General features: G+C 38.5%; 1 protein-coding gene across 1 annotated transcript in view; it reads right to left on the minus strand.

Annotated features, from left to right (window-relative positions):
- Positions 1 to 2,143: 2,143 nt before the first annotated feature.
- LOC132115336 (1-phosphatidylinositol 4,5-bisphosphate phosphodiesterase eta-2-like) overlaps positions 2,144 to 17,961 on the minus strand; it is a 129,737-nt gene continuing 113,919 nt past the window's right edge. Inside the window, exons 16-22 of the mRNA XM_059523752.1 lie at positions 17,834 to 17,941; positions 17,440 to 17,564; positions 14,046 to 14,130; positions 12,789 to 12,935; positions 12,570 to 12,649; positions 8,229 to 8,559; positions 2,144 to 4,793 (exon numbers count right to left, since the gene is read on the minus strand). Of these exons, the coding sequence (XP_059379735.1) occupies positions 3,181 to 4,793; positions 8,229 to 8,559; positions 12,570 to 12,649; positions 12,789 to 12,935; positions 14,046 to 14,130; positions 17,440 to 17,564; positions 17,834 to 17,941 (2,489 nt within the window). The 3' untranslated portion in view covers positions 2,144 to 3,180. The remainder of the gene's footprint in view (positions 4,794 to 8,228; positions 8,560 to 12,569; positions 12,650 to 12,788; positions 12,936 to 14,045; positions 14,131 to 17,439; positions 17,565 to 17,833; positions 17,942 to 17,961) is intronic.

Genomic DNA, 17,961 nt, shown 5'->3' on the forward strand with positions numbered 1-17,961 from the left:
ACCGCCAGACCCCTCCCTCGGGAGCGCCAGGGGGCGCTCGTTGAGGGGGGGGGGGGGGGCACTGTTATGAGTCTGGTTCTTCCCTCTGACTTCTCCTTTCCTTTTCCTCCCTCTGCTGGTCACTACCTCACTCTTTCCCTTTCCCTCTTCAGCTGTTTCTCATTTGTAGCCTTTACGCTGATCCGTTCCACCTGTTCCCTCTCTAACCCGCTTGCTATTTAATGTCCTCTGTTTTCTTGCCAGTTGTCATATTATTTCATTGGAGTATGATGCTGGTGGCTTTCTACAAACCCTGCTGTGTCCGTCTTGTCTTGTCACAGTCTTGTCGCAGTTCTGTCTACAGTCAGGTTCAGGTCAGCTACACCTTATCACTGCCTATTAACCTCTCTTCTACTGTGTCCAGCCCTCCCGCTGTCGAGGATCTCCCTGAGCTGCGCTCAGAGCATAGCGGCCGTTCAATACGTGGGGACGAGAGGTCAAAGTTCCACTAGCCGGTCTCCCTGTTAACCTGCTGCATTCCAGCCATTCACTAAACCAAGAGAGAGCCACTGACCCATTCATCGAGGACCCTCTACGGAGACCATCCTGTGATTTTTCCTTTGTCCTTAGCTATCTGCCGTTTCTGTTAAAAGTGACTTTTTCTGCATAACCTGCAGCTACTTGTGTTCCCGTTTGCAGAGACTTGTGTCATCGCTCTCTCAATAAACTCTTTCATTAGCACTTGGATCCTAGTTCTTCATTACTACAGTCATGCTCTGACACTAAACTGAATCTAGTTAGTTTTAATATATTATTGATATCTACAGTGTCCATACAGTACCTAAAATGTGTAAATGTGATTGCAAATGGGCTGTTTTTCCCTCACAATCCAAAGACATGTGGGATAGGTAAAATGGTAACCCCCAAATTGCTCTTAGGTCTGGATGTCTGTTTCCAGCATTCCCATGAAAATGCTTGAGTTTTGAATATACTGAGATATAGACCTTGTGACAGTTTTGTTGAATGACATGGGAATCTACAAACAAGGGATCTGAGAGTCGGTCCATATTTGGGTTTAATTGTTAAACTACTTTTTACCTCTCTAAATATCATGTTTTTAGACAGATAAAGATGAAAACAAAAAGGATAATAATTTAGTTTTAAAAAATGCATGTGAGACAGAGTGCTTTGCACAAACAATATCGGACAACTGAAAGATGAACAAAGAGGAACTAAAATACACAGTGATAACAAACTAATTAATTAATGCGTATCCATGGTAACTGATGGCAGGTGGGAAAGCTTGTAGTCTCTCCCCCTCTACGACTACATCTGGCTCTGCATGGCAATTTTTAGATTTTCTAAAAATGGGCATACAATTTTTGGAATATTTAGTTGTAGGCAATTATGTTTTAGCCATTCTGGGATCTTTAGCATTGTTTGTTAGTGGATCAGCTGCTTGAGCTGCACTTTTGACATGTAGAAAAACTACTGTCTCATCAGCATACATCTGGATACTGGAATTACAACAAACATTTGGAAAATCATTTATATACGGAGAAAATATAAGTGGGCCTAAGATCGAACCCTGCAGGACACCTGCTGATAAGTAAATAACACCTGATTGATGATTCTTAACTTTAACCAACTGAGTCTGATGCGTAAAAATTATTCAAAAATTATTCTAAATTATTCTATGATTCTAAAATATATATATATTTTTAATTATACAATTTTGAGTGATTAGAAAGGAAACCGATTTATCATTTGTTCTGCAACAAGTTGTTTGGCCACCTTGGAAACCACCGGCAAAATGCAAATAGGTCTGTACTGTAGCTGCAGGTGGATAGTCAATCACCTCATTACAGCAGCTAATTTCCACACATTTGGGAACATTCCATGAGTAAATTAAAGATTTAAAATTTTTATAATCCAATAATCCATAGAATTACAACCATATAAACTGTTGAATTTTCACCATACAGCCTTAAAGTTAAAACTGCTATCAGACTAATAATAGACTAATAAGCTAACAAATAAAGGTATATTAAGAAAATAGATATATTTTCAAAGCTTGGAAAGTGAAACAGTTGTGTTTGTTAACTTCAGATACAAGAATACAGTAAAAAGAAGGATGTAGTTGGTAAAAATTTATTCGCCTGTTACTAAGTAGCATTCTTAAAAAAAGTAATAAAAAGTATTAGTGTACTTAGGACAATGACATTGAATAACATCTACGTAACTGCATACTAGACTCTTATAGACTGTACATTTTTAAATCATAAAATCTTTGAAACATAAAAATACAGTAGACCATGGGAGAAATAAGAAAGAAAGAAAATCAAGTGAAACACTACAATTTCAAAGGTTAAACTACTGTACATAAAGTGAAGATATGCAATTTTTATATGAATAACCATATTTTTAGAGCTACACTTATTAGTAACTAACTAAACTAAAGGACATACTGTAAGTTATAATTTTACTCAATTAAAAACTAAAACAACAGAACGTAGCAGTCAGTAATTTTAGCATATTTAAAACTATTTTTAAAAATAGTTTCAAGTGACAATAAATAATTGTGACAAATACATCCCATGCTTGTTTACAAAATTTGTTATCATACCATTAACAACACAAACAAATGCATTTGTATTTTGGCTGCAGACTAATACACTTTTGAATTCAGGGAATCACTGTGGTGAATCAGTAGTGCTTATAATTGTATCTATTGCGACACTAGGCTGCATCTTAAAAAAAAAAAAAAACTAAAATATTACAGTACCACAAATGCCACAGACATAATCAAATTTTAGAACGTTTGTAATAATTTCTATATGCAGTGTTGTATATTTTTACACACCATTTTGCACCTTTGGCTTTTTTGAACACATGCATGCACATTTACAAATAATTTGTACAAACTAGCAAACTGTTGCATCCAATTTAAAGTTTAAAGCTTAATATCTTATCCCCTTTAACGGCTCATTATTCAGGTGGGGAGTACAGCAATGGAAATAAAAAAGTGTGCTTTTTAACTTATGTCAATCTAAAATGGAAGGTGTAGTACAGTAGGTGCAGATAAGAAATGTTTGATTGCTCAACATGCCCATTGGAATATCTTAATGAATGACAGGTGGAGGTTGGCCACCCTGTGTTCGTTCACTCCCCACAAAAAGAATTCAACATATTCTTGCCTCTTTACAGCCTGAGCATAAAGAAGGCCTCGTTGTCCGGCCTCAGGGGGTTTTGTTGGGGCGGTCCTGGTGGAAGTTGGCTCAAAAGGTCCAAGCTAGTACAGGGACTGTGGGGTACACTACAAGCTCCTTCAGGATTGCCACGCTCTTCGATGGGGCTCCCAGACATCCTAGTCAGGCTTTGTAGCCGCTGCCTCTCTTGGGCCTGCCTGGCACGGTTAGCGATGTATCTCACCCGGCTTTGACTCCGCGAGGAACTCCTCCGCAAAGGGGGCATCTCCTCCTCTTCCTGTCCTTCTTCAGAATCGTTCCTGCATTGAGCAAAGTCTTTTCTAGTGAGGGGTTCCACATCAGTGAGCCTCTTGAGCTGCTCTGTTAGGTCATTCTGTGGTTTTCTAAAAGTTTTCCTTTGTTGGCGGCTTGGTCTCACAATGAAACTGCGACTAATGCTGTGATACTTGCTCTCAAAATTACAGGTGATGTCGTCTGATGTGAGATCTCCAAGACTCTTGGATTTCGAGCAGCTGTCCATGTCTTTTGCCGAGGGGGTGGTTGACCTTCTGGAGCCAGCAGAAGAAGCGAGCATGGATGACTGCTTTAAGCCCTCCATGTACAACCTGCTCCATGTGTGGCGCCTCTGCATGAGCTGAATGGGATCTTTCTCCGCCACCAGAGGCCTGGGTTGTAACTCGTCCTCTGGCTCACACATCTCACCATCCCGAAGGTTGGGGTTGGACTTGCTCTTGATGACCCGCGAGACATTGCATGCTGCAATGGCCGACCGTGGCTGGCTTTTCCTGTTGGCCAGGGATACTTGGTTGTCTGAGTAGTCCCGGGCAGCACTAAGACAGGTAAGGCTCTTCCTGGAAAGGTTAGGCAAGGATAAATCAATCACAGTGTCATTAGACGAAATGCTGGAAGACGATGACACACTATCCCGATGGCTTCTGGGGTCGAGTTTGCTCCAAAGCCTGTCGTTTAAAGTGGCATCAATAGAGATTTCGGGGACCACTGATGGGCTGTCTGCTTTTTTTACTGCCTTCATTTGTCCTTCACTTTTGGTCCTTCTGACAGGGGTCCTCAGTCCAGTTTGCAAACTTCGTCCAATGTCTCTGTCAAACACCCCCTTCAGTGGGTGAATTCTTTGAGAGCTCTGAATGGCGGTTCTTTCCTTTACAATATCTATCTCTGGAGTCTGTCCTGTTTTTATATCAGCATTGTTGGGGTCAATGACAGCTTTTTGCACAACCTCGCCATTTTCATTGTCTGGCAATGGGGGCGTAACACATCCAATGTCAAGGTAATTTGTGGAAAGTGAAGAGTTGATGTGGCTGATCTCGGAATCCTTGCCATTGGTGTTATATGGACCTATACTCTTAGTAAGTGCAAATGATTTCACAATGTCGTCATTATTTTTCAAAGGGCTGAGATTTTCCCCATTGGAAGATGTTGTTATTGCTATGGATGGTGAAGAAAATGTAGTGGATGGACAATGTGGTGAGGTATCCACAGGATTTTGTGTAGAGGTCAAAGGACTGCACCCCTGAAATTCCTCAGTAATGGATTCCAGACATGAGGTATTCAGGGATGGAGTCAGACTCTGCACTTCAGGATTTTCTGGAAGCACATGGCAAGCAGAAAATAATTAGGTATAAATGGGGATATAATGACAATTATAACATTTAAAGAGATTAAAAAATAAACAATGAGACTGCAAAAAGTGTATCATGAATGCCATAAAGACCAACATACACACAAATGAAATAATGGATTTTTTTGACAGCACATTTACAGAAAAACAAAAAGGAAAAATAAAGGTGAAGTGTGTATTTTATGTACTAGTTGTGTCACTAATTATTGTCTGCCATTGGTCAGAACACCACGCAGACCACCCTTAAAATCACACCATTGCTTGAGTCAATTCTGCTCTGTCAAAGCAAAATCTTGATAGACCCACGGTGACATGGTATTTATACTTATAGGGATATCAACATACAAATGGCTTAAAGTCTCTTTATATTAAATTTGTACAGGAGTTTTTATGATGAAAAAAATAATACACACTTCAGCTTTAAGCACAGTTCAACAAAACCAAATATTTGTACACAAATGTACTGCAATAATGTAACATGCTTTATCTAAAATTGGTCCCAAGTGTTAAAGATTTACATTTATATAAAAACAAAATATAATACAATGATATAAAAAAGCAAGAGACAAAACAATACATTAATAAATTTAAGATATTAATTATATTTGGTATATAGAGTATGATCCATCAAACTACATGGTGCAAAAGTGAATTCACAAGTCAACAAAACATAAGGCGAACACAGGCTGGGGATTCAGAAAAGTTATGCTACTTATGTTTTCAACATAATATTTTCATTGTTCCTATATTACTTCCACGTTTCTATTGGTCTGTACATTGCATTAGTATTGTGTAAACAGAAATGCTTTAAGGCATTTTATTACAAGCTTTTTTCTTCTCGTAAATCCTCTCTCACTAAAGTAGCATTAGGTCTTTTAAACAAGCCATTTCTCTAGAAGCAATGTAAATATCAAGGATTTAGACCAAAAATTGCTGTTTAGTAAAGTGTATGATGTTGAATATGACACACCTCATGATGAACAAAATATTAAATAATTTCAAAGAGTGAGAGAAGACAAACCTGCTTAGAAAAATCTTTTTACCTGGTAATTGGTCAGCCCCTCAGTTTTGCACTAAGGATAGAAAGCATGCAAGAAGGAAGGAAAAAATAGGCATTTTAACAGGATAAGTGCAGAATGAAACAGAAGGAAGGAGATGGTACACCAGGAAAATGCACTGACAAAACATAATGCTTTGTTCAAATGCAGATTTACAGATACTCAATAAAGAATGTGGGCATGGGAAGGTTAATGTTTAAGGATCTAAATATTTGTGATTACTAGGAAGGTTTAGCACCATCATCACGAGGAGCTGAGAGCCTACGATATAGACACCTTTAGGAATAGAAAAATGCAGCTGCACCCATTCATCCATATGTCACATGATAATCCCCCAAAACCCAAATCAACATGTAAGAACATAGTTAGCCAATATTCCCCATGTAGAAAACCCGTGATTTTAAGACCAGCCCCAGTGGTAAAAAACCAAGCACCTGGTTTGTATTTGCTCAAGTGCATGGGGGAGAGACACTTCCTCACTCCTTACAGAAGAGTCTTGTGACTCTCACAGTCTTGTGACAGCTCTAAAATCAGTTACATTGCTGCAATAAACAAATAAAAAACATATTCAAAACATGCATAGTTTTGCTAGAAGTGTCCTCACACCCACAACACTTGATCAGTGAATTTCAATCACTTATCATTTGTGATTTCTGGATTTCTCAGGCAGGCAGGCAGACAGACAGATAGCGGGTATAGAAAATACCCCACCCCCCCTCCTCTTAAAGCAGTCACATATTGTTGCTTTGCAGCCTGAAATGGAGACGGGCACAGTTTTTGTTTTATCCATCTGCATTCACTCAGTGCAACTTATAACATCCAAGTGAGAGATACAACACCAACAGGTCTCAAAAAGCTAAAAATGACTAAATCAGGTGTAGGCAATCATCTTCTCAATAGCACAAAAAGCCTTTTGACTTTCAACTTTATTTTTTTCTGACATGTTGGTGTTATAACTTTCACTTGAATGTAATAAGTTGTATTGAGAAAATACAGCTGGATAAAACAAAATATGTTGAGATCTCTAGCAGTAATTGCTCTCCATTCAAGATAAACAAATTTTATTTCTAATTGAATTGAGTATTCTTAAAAGTTAATTAGGTTTTGCTAAGGGAATTACAGATCATTTATCATAGTAATAAATAGTAATTAATATAAGTGTTGGTAATACTTTGCTCTACAATCATTGTGTCAGATAACGATACCCCCACTGTTACTTTGCAGCTACATTTAAATGGTTTCAGGATATTGATTTAAGGACACAGAAACAGGAAATGGTGGGTAAATGTACATTAAAATGAGTCAATATCTAACAGTAATGCTTAATATTTAGTGTTCTTGTTACTGTGACAAGATCCCATTGATGACATAGCCCAGTTCTTGTTGGGATTAGCCTTCAACAAGATCCACACTATCCACAAGGTCATTGGTTTCTATTTGTTGGGTTCCATCACAACATACTGAAATCTATCCTACTTAGGTACTGGCATGTTCAAAAACATCTAACAACAAACACCTTACCAGCGAAAAACAAGGGGGATTTACTGCGGATCTCCTCCATTTTCTGAGCAAACATAGCATTCATCTCACGCTGCAGTGTCCCCGTGGCCCGCTTTCGGTTCTCCACTCCCAGTGTCGGGAATATGGTGGGTAGATCAATACTGGTCAGACTGTCACAGCTGCTAGAGTCACTGTCAGATAATCTTTTGATGTCATTCACAGATCTAGTCTCGTTGCAGTTGCTGCCATAGTTGAGTGGGGCAGGGCATTGCCAACAAAGGCTAGTTTTGCTGTATGGAACTGAAGGAGGTGGGGTGGATGGGGACCAAAAGAGACGGCGTGGAGCACTACATGAGCGATCATTTCTGACACTGGAGTCCTCAGTGGGGTTAAGGGGTTGTGCCAGTGTTTGTCGGACCTTTGCCCTTGATCTAGGTAAGGGTACAGGCTTGGGCAGAGCCTGAGGGTCTGATTTGGGCTTTGAATCAGTTTGGGCCAAGCCTTGTGGTTTAAGAATGGGCTCTGTCTGAACTTGTCTGGAAAGTGTTGGAGACCGAGACACCCTTTGAGGTCTGAGGGGAGCAGGTGTGCACTGGGTAAAGGTGCTCGTAACCTTCCTGTCCAAATCTGGACTCTCCTTGGAGCCAATTACACACTTTATGCAATTGGAAGTCATCTGAACCCGCCCAGAGTTGTTGATAGCAACACGGGCAAATACACCCGGCTTCTCATCCAGTGGGTCCTGGAGTCGCCGCTTGTTGGCTCGCTTCAGTGGTTCACTCATTGAGTCCCTGTTTCGGAAAGGTGTAGCACAGGGCTCTGGATAAAAGAAAGTACTCTTACCTTTACTGTCGTCAGGGTGAAGCTGCCCGTTGGTGCCTTGACCCCATGATTTTGCAGATGCAGTATCTCCATTGTGGTGGACAGATGGCACCTCTTCAGATTCCCGCTCCTCACTGGCACCCTCCGAGCTGCAATCTTTTGTGTCAATACAGATCTCAGGGAAGCCCCTCTTGACTTTGGGTTGACCCTTGGTCGGGGCGCTGGCTGTGCGGCGCAGGAGGTGAGCACCGAAGGTGCTCTTACGGTTGAGCAGAGCAGCAGCATGGCTGTCGAGAGATGCCTGCTTTGGGTTTCTGTGAAAGAGTCCTTTTATACCACTGACTGCTCGAACCTGCAATGGGACATTGGAAAAATCGGAGAATCTAAGATATGACAAATGGAAGCATCTAAATAAAATGTAGTGTAAAAACTAGGCTTAACAGGCTGCCAGAGATTCTTCAAACAAATTAACTAAGCAAAAACTGCTGACCAAACCACTCTGATACCTTGTGCCCAGCTGGAAAAAATTACAAATCAACTTTCCATTTAAACTAATTAACAAATCAAAGTTTCCATTTAAAACCAACCCAGGCTCACTGGAAATGCGTGCTTGTGGCGAAGTTGTTGTGTTTTTAGTACGTTGTATTAAGTAAGTATTGCTTCCATTTCAATTTCTAGGTAGTGTCGCTAAAAGGTTAATGATCATGTTGGAAATTCTATACATATGAAGTATTTGTAATGCTTACACTCAAAATTACCAGTCTTCAAATTTCACAGAATGTTAACATTGTTTTGAAATCATAACATAATATTGTGCAGGGAATTGTGCGAAAATAGGCTTTCTTAAAGGGGGGGGGGGGGGGGGGTATAATGGTGTTTCGTGTATTCAGAGTTGTTTACAATGTTAAAGAGATGGATTCTCATGCTAAACATGGCCGAAGTTTTAAAAAATAATTTAGAAGAATGACTGAGAATTTCTGTGCCGAAAATCTTAATTCCGGGTTGGTACAAGTTTCGGCTGGTTTTTTTTCGATCGTGGATCTAATGACGTAGATGAGAACGGAAGTCCTTATATGAGCATTTCTCCCGGAAGAGCGCGCCCGCGCACACACATTAGAGGAGAGCAAGACCGCGCACATCAACGCGCTTCAAAAACCGTCGTCAGCGCTGCATAGGATTTTTATTCGAGAATGCCTCCAAATAAGTGAATTTTTGGATCTGAGGGAAAGTTTCCCGTGTTCAGCTTCCCCAAGAACCCAACGTTACATGAACAGTGGATGCAGTTTGTTTTTCCGGGGCAGCAACGGAGTATATCAAGTACGTTTGTGTGTTCTGGTCATTTGAGTGATGAATGTTTTATAAACAAGGCCCAAGTCGACGCTGGATTTGCACATTGTTTGCTATGAAAACATGGAGCCGTCCCTGTGATAAAAGACCCCATTCATGTAAGTACAATTACATCAGATTTCTCTATTTTGTTGGAAATCAGCACATAAGTGAATATATGTAAACAACACGAAACACCAGTATCATAGCTTCGCTCACGGCATGCCTTCAGGAGCTCGGCTTTTTCCGGAAAGAATCGGAAAGCTGTATTTTTCTTTTATGATAAAACTAAAGACTTTTTGGATATATTAAGGAATGCATTACTACTCTATAGGTACTCAAGATTAAAATGAGATTAGGTGAAACTGTGTATGTTATGTAACCTTTAATCAAATCTCTGGCCCTGTAAATCATACTTTGTCTGAAAAGGAATAAAAGTTGTTGGAGTTTAACTGCCTCTAGTGTTTAACTAGAAACTGTAGCAATTCGTAGGTTCGTTTTGCAGAAATGTAAGTTGATGTACATGTTTCCAATGAGCCTGAGTAGTTTAAAAGCATCAATCCAGAAAAGCTGCATTTCCCAAAGGCATTATAAGCCATTGATTTCTACAATCTAGAGAAGCTTATGATGCTTTTGGAAAATACAGATGAGTTTAGTGGCCAACTAATCACACAGTGGGCTGGTTTAAGCTTTTCAGCATAGTATACAGACAACATCAACATCATTTGATGAGAGCCCTATTATGAATGATAATTTGCCAAGTAGTATTTATTTACAATTTGTCAGTTAAATTCTTTTCTAATCTAATGCAAAAGCTTAAAAGTCTTTCCATTAGAAAGCAGTGACAATTTAAATAATAAATGTTATCAAAGATGTAGCAGAATTAGGAATTAACACCCAAAATGTGGGTGAACAACACAGACCTTTAAACATGAAGATGCAGACAATGTTGGGAATTTGCGGTGGTAGTGTTAAGAACTGGGAAATGTGAATAAATGTCAAGTGAAAGGTGACAGGACATTCATATCCAACCATCCCTGATAATAAATCAAATAAAAATGAAACTGGGTGATATATTTTAATGATAAAACAGTTTAGGGGGTGCCCAGCTTGTTTGAAATGGAGAATGTATCAAAATCTTTACTATATAATGGTAATAATTAAGTAATAAATATATTTAAGGCATATTTAGTCAAGTAAATTAATAAATAAATGCAATCAATCTAGTCTTTTTCTGTTTTCTGTTTCGCCCAGTGTCATTTCATGAACTATGTTCAAGTAGATCCATGTGATCTTCAAAGTGCTGTCAGCCATCTGATCTCCTCACTAATTATGCATAAATTAAGTTTATACATTTGCTTGTAATTCTATTGAATTTATGCTAAACTACAAAATTACAGCAACCAGCTCTCAAGAATAACATAACATATTTATTTGGCTCAAAAAATATTTAAAAATACCTGCTAAAGTCCAGCATACCCTCATAATCATTGATAGGAATAGAAAGGATGTAACACTCTTCACAAAATAAGATCAACGCATCTCTCTCATGGACTCTACAGCTTGAGTGCAGTGTTACTGCGCAAAAGGCAGCCAAAACCCTATCATGGCCCTTAAATCCCCTGAGTTAAGTGAAATAGGAGTGAACACTGTCGCCTGCTGTAGGGACATTGACACTGGATCTGCTTTAGGGGTCAATGAGAATGCAGCCAAGGAAGGAAGTCACAATTATGTCACAACTCATTTTGTATGAGTTGGCATGGTGAAGGCTAACAAATGAATCAGGGCTTAGCCGCTCACTGTGGGGGGAGGGCGGGGTTCATACGGAGCATGCAGGGTGCTGATTGGGTCTCACTACACCTGAGTTTTGAACGAGGATCCTAACAATTTCCTGCCTCTATAGGCAGCTTTTGGACTAAGATGGGTGCACTGAAATCACAAACATAAGAGAAAGAGAAGTAAGAAAAAAGAGAAAGAGGGAGAAGGGGAAAAGAGACATACTACAAAAATAACATTTATTGTTGACGCTGAATGTTTAGGGCACAAATTATGGACAAAAGCATGATATAATTCAGCCATGAGTTTACAAAATCATCTGTCACTTTGTACGAACAGTACAAACTGTCTTTTTTTATAGCATTAGTGGCACAAATAACAAAAAAGAAAAGAAAATGTTTTAATTAGATTTTTTTTTTTCAAATAAAGCTGATAGCACAAAATTACTGTAGCTAAAAAAGATTGGTCGATACAGATCTGAATTTGTACATGTAAAATATACAAATTTATCCATTACTACAAAACAATTTTAGTCCCAAATTAGCCAGCTCCTACTGACTGATATCAGAACTTAGTGTGAATCTGCAATCATGTTACCCATTCTGCAAAAGATTACATGTAATTTTGACATTTTACAAATTTAAAAGTGTAATGTTTTTGCTGTTATTGAATATTCATGGCTAAAACAGAATAGAGTAACATAAATCAAGATTTTATTCAGACCTGTTGCGAACCACAAATGAAATGAATAAAACCGTTAATATAATTTCTTTTAATTATAAAATATTATTTAACTAATTTATTTTGACCTTAAAAAGTTGAAATTTTACAGTTCATTTGTTGAAAAAGAAAAAGGTAATGACTGGTTTCAGGTCCTATTTTATACTATATTTGTGGAAAGTGCTACATATGAGTGTAAATAACTGAAAAATAAATTAAATTGTGGCTTTAATTTGGTAGGTAAGGGAGGGTATCTTAAACATATAAACAATTTGTTTGATGAAGTGTACAATACCATTTAGCTGTGTTAAGAGCCTACTGTGACAGTCTACAACAAATTATATTTCAACGGCATATTTTTTTACTGTACGATATTAGGAATCTTTAGACTTTTTACAGTCTTTTAACATGACAAGAACAACGTCACATTCAGATTAAAAATCTGAAAGTGATGGTGTTCTGAAAGCGACAAGAGTTACAGCTCTCTGCGCACAATAGCACCAACATTTTTTTTTTCTGTTAACCACACAAAGTGCTCACCTTACTGGTGATGTCATTCACTGCAACATGAACAAAGACGGAAGCTTCCTCCATGCCTTCCAAATACACATGCCGGTAGCCTTACAATCAAATATACGCATACTGATTAAGGATGCACTCAACATATAAAAAAAACCCATATATTCCAAATGCCTGATATATCACAAAATACTTTTTCTTATATAAAAATAAGTGAAATATCTAAATGAAAGTTGGTACCAGTAATCATGCTGTTAAAGGCAATGGTCCTCTGGCCAATAAAATCTTGGCCAATCGGGTCATGATCCCAAACCAGGAAGCGTATAAGAGCAACCTCTGGCATGTGAAGAGTGAAGACAAGTGTTTCCTCCCACATAGGATTAAATCCTGAAAGAGAAAGATAGACGAATGGGAATATAAAAAGGGTTCATTTATGCAGCAACAATGGAAAGGAAGAAATAATTGGAGGTATCAGAATATTCATATTCACTTGCCTTTTTCATTCTAACAAATTTACCTGCTTGACCTTTCGCACACCAGACGAAATAGCCTACTTAACTGAAATTGCTTGCTTCAGAAAGACTGAATAACTTAAAACTGCCAGAGTACATTTACACCCAAATGCTATTCTCTTGGATTTGTCCATTGTATTTGACAGCAGCTCTAGAGTCCTTCTTGGACAAAAAAGTTATAACACGCAAGCTGACAAAGATCAGTTTCAATATAATGCACCTTATAGCAACTGTGGTCCCACAGGGCTCGATCCTTGGGCCAATGTTGTTCCCTTTTCACCCAGTCTCACTATAAAAATCAACCCATCCAAGAATTAGTGGTTCCTCACAAATCCTGTCCAAAATGATCGCCATTACAGTCACTTCACGTTTCAAAACATACAGAATATGAGCCCATTTCCAAACCTCTATTTCACCTAGACACTCTCTCAGGGTTATCTCTTTACAAGATTGCATCTACACGTCCCTCCATAGTCTGTATTTGACAGTATCCAAAAAATGTTGGTACCCTACATGTGTCAAGTTCCATTATAGCCACCCCTACTGACTAAACCTAGCCTCCGCTTTTCAAATAACATTTGATGACACTTCAAATCTCAGTGTCACTTTCCTTTTTTATCTTTAGCTACAGGACCTCAATGCCACACTACATGCACCTATCGCTTTAGTAAGAAAATGCCTACAAAGAATAATTGAAAATGTAAATGTAATTCGAGCTCATTAATTATTGAATTGTTTAGTGGTACAGGTGCAATATGAGGTTAGATTAAAAATATATATATATAACACACACACACACACACACACACACACACACACACACACACACACACACACACACACACACACAAACACTCCAAATAACAGTCTAACAGTTTAATAATACTTTAATGACCAATCCCCCATCAATTACAGGTTAAATGAGAAGCTGTGTTGTTGTTTGTGTGTGTAATATAAAATCTGTTATGGGTTATATCTCTCTCACCATTGTCATCAACCACCCTGGTTTGCTCTTTGCAGCAATCCACTGGTAGACCGATAATCTCCACTTCCACAAATGGGTCAATTATCTAAAGAAGAAGAAAAAAAATTAAAAGAGCTTTAAAATAATATAAAATCAAACTATGGAATTGTGGTTACAATACCTTTTTAAACATCTCGAAGTTAAAATTCTAAAATAAATATAACTCTGTGTCCCTCGTAAGTAGTGATTTGTGTACATTTATTGTTTTGGCTTCTTTTGGCTTTCTCTACCAGCATCGGCCTTGGGCTGGATAACAAATTTTCTCCCGGGCGAGCAGTGCGGCCAGTCCTTTCTCGCATTCCTCGACCCCGCCCACAGACACCTGCTGATTGTTGACTCTGTCTAGGACCTGACCAAGGCTGTCTCCATGGCAACTTGCTGTGACGCCAAAAAAATCTGCGGACTGAGGCATCTAGAGAGAATCGCAACTCTCCAGGCCTTCAAATACACAAACTCTTACACATATACATATATGCATTCACCACCCCACCCCCCATCCTTCGCCACTTTTTTTCGTCAGTCTGGCAAGCGGGTCTGACCAGCGCTTTAATAGCTGCAGGATCGGATGGCTGTTTGCCTGCGCTGGATCACCTCGACCCCCACAATTTCCGTCCCCAGTTCCAAAGTCATGTGTTTATGGTGTATTGATTATGTGCTTTTATGCTGAGGTGTTTTTCCTGTTCCCATACTGTGCTCCCAAAAGGAGCATAGTCTGGGTGTTGTTTTTTTTCGCCTCACTTCCCTAATGTTGTGCTGTATTTCTTCCTCAATTCCCTGTCTTCCTGTCCTGTCTACCCCCTTGTCATATTGTATGTATGTATGGACAGGTTGATGGCTAATTTCGCTGGTACTTGTGACTAGTGACAATAAAGGGCTACTACTACTTTATGATGATTTGCTATTGTCCAGTGATTATATAATTTTCAGTAACTGATTTCATGCTTTATTATCAGATTGTGAGAAGGTCTGATTACATGCAGGGTGTTTAAAAAATGAATTGCATTTACTTAAAAAAAAAAAAATTACAAGTCTTATTGTGCATGAATCTTTATTGCATAAAAAAAGCACAATCTTTAATCAAAACTTTTTTGGGGATATCATATCTTACCTTTCAAAATCCTTTCAAACCTTAAATAAAATGAATAAATTGATAAAACGAAGTCCCACTTCATTATTCCTCACCAAATATTCAGTTTAACGCAGAAATACTTTTCATTATGGAAGTTAAATTCATTGTAACCAAATTTAAAATATATTTCCATGCATATTTCTATGTTGCCATCCATGAACTGCAAGGACGAATCAGAGGCATTTAAATGTCATCTCAGTATCAGTCATAATGTGAAAACTTGGTAACACTTAATTTTAAGGTTAAATTCCAACTACGACTTTTGCCTCAAACTCTTAATTTGCTGCTTATTAGTTAGTAAGGTAGTTGTTAAGTTTAGGAACTGGGTAGGATTTCTAAGTACTAATAAACATGTTAATAATAGGCATGCTAATAAGCAACTAGTAAATAGTGAGAATTGGTCCCTAAACTAAAGTTTTCTTAAGTGTAATTAAAGTGAACTAAAATTCAATAAGAACTCTAAGGAATCTAATGCATGTTGTTATGTTTCACTTCTGTAGTGTGAGTTTAAGAAACCTTACACTCAAAATAAGCTTCAGAACTAAAAGGAAAAGCAGCATGATTCAGAGTAATTCTGGAGTTATTATATGCTCTGTTGCTGCTTGCAGTGTACAATCGTTGCCAAAAGTTTTGAGAATTACATAAATATTAGTTTTCAAAAAGTTTGCTGCTAACCTGCTTTTAGATCTTTGTTTCAGTTGTTTCTGCAATGTACTGAAATATAATTACAAGCACTTCATACGTTTCAAAGGCTTTTATCGACAATTACATGACAAAGAGTCATGCAAAGAGTCAGTATTTGCAGTGTTGGCCCTTCTTTTTCAGGACCTCTGCAATTCGACTGTTCATGCTCTCAATCAACTTCTGGGCCAAATCCTGACTGATAGCAACCCATTCTTTCATAATCACTTCTTGGAGTTTGTCAGAATTAGTGGGTTTTTGATTGTCCACCCGCCTCTTGAGGATTGACCACAAGCTCTCAATGGGATTAAGATCTGGGGAGTTTCCAGGCCATGGACCCAAAATTTCAACATTCTGGTCCCCGAGCCACTTAGTTATCACTTTTGCCTTATGGCACGGTGCTCCATCGTGCTGGAAAATGCATTGTTCTTCACCAAACTGTTGTTGGATTGTTGGAAGAAGTTGCTGTTGGAGGGTGTTTTGGTACCATTCTTTATTCATGGCTGTGTTTTTGTCCTTTTCTTCTCCGGACAAGCCTTTTTCCAGATGCCCCAAACAATCAGAAAGGGGCTTCATCTTCATCAGTCCTCAGCAGTCCATTCACTTTACTTTCTGCAGAAGATCAATCTGTCCCTGATGTTTTTTTTGGAGAGAAGTGGCTTCTTTGCTGCCCTTCTTGACACCAGGCCATCTTCCAAAAGTCTTCGCCTCACTGTGCGTGCAGATGCGCTCACACCTGCCTGCTGCCATTCCTGAGCAAGCTCTGCACTGGTGGTACTCCGATCCCGCAGCTGAATCCTCTTTAGGAGACCATCCTGGCGCTTGCTGGACTTTCTTGGATGCCCTGAAGCCTTCTTTACAAGAATTGAACCTCTTTCTTTGAAGTTCTTGATGATCCTATAAATTGTTGATTTAGGTGCAATCTTAGTAGCCACAATATCCTTGCCTGTGAAGCCATTTTATGCAACGTAATGATGGCTGCACGCGTTTCTTTGCAGGTCACCATGGTTAACAATGGAAGAACAATGATTTCAAGCATCACCCTCCTTTTAACATGTCAAGTCTGCCATTCTAACCCAATCAGCCTGACATAATGATCTCCAGCCTTGTGCTCGTCAACATTCTCACCTGAGTTAACAAGACGATTACTGAAATGATCTCAGCAGGTCCTTTACTGAAAGCAATGAAATGCAGTGGAAAGGTTTTTTTGGGATTAAGTTAATTTTCATGGCAAAGAAGGACTATGCAATTCATCTGATCACTCTTCATAACATTCTGGAGTATATGCAAATTGCTATTATAAAAATTTAAGCAGCAACTTTTCCAATTTCCAATATTTATGTAATTCTCAAAACTTTTGGCCACGACTGTATATGGGGTTTAAATCGAGGTGGAAATCAATCATGTATGCAGACTGATCTGATCCACAGGTTCAGTGAAATCAAGTGAGTGACAGCTTTAGTTATTAAAATGGGATTGAAAATGTTCTACTATTATCATGACACTCATTTTCTAAGTAATGTTTGAATAGCAGTTTTGATTTACCTCTCCTCTGTCCCCCAGCATGGAGTCTTTAGGCTTGGGTAATTGCTGGCCACTGATGATCTTAAGAACCAATTGTTTTTTCAACCGACCTGGTAAAGGATCCTCGGCCACAGGATTAAAGGAACCTGCAAGAACAACGAATACTGTACATACAATTCTATAATAATATCATAACTTCCTTTACTTTTGCTTGCTAATTCTTAGATTCTAAGACTATGATTTCAACTTGATCTATTGAATGCTCCCTAAATTCACTTTGTTTTAATATGTTGTGTTAATTTATTTGATAAATGACATTGCTTTGTGCTGGAATCTACTATTAAAATGCATACAATTTGTTGATATTTACACTGAAAATAAATAAATAAAAGGAGTAAACTAATAATGTACTCACCTTCACACATGCAGACAGGTTTTAGGATGTAACCACAGTTGCCATTGCAATAAAATTTGGCTCTGTTGAGCTGCAGCACTCTGCCCTCTGTCTGGTAGTTCAAAGCCACTGCATAAAAAAGCCATCAA

Source organism: Carassius carassius, chromosome 34 (genome assembly GCF_963082965.1).
Source record: "Carassius carassius chromosome 34, fCarCar2.1, whole genome shotgun sequence".
Classification (NCBI taxonomy): Eukaryota; Metazoa; Chordata; class Actinopteri; order Cypriniformes; family Cyprinidae; genus Carassius; species Carassius carassius.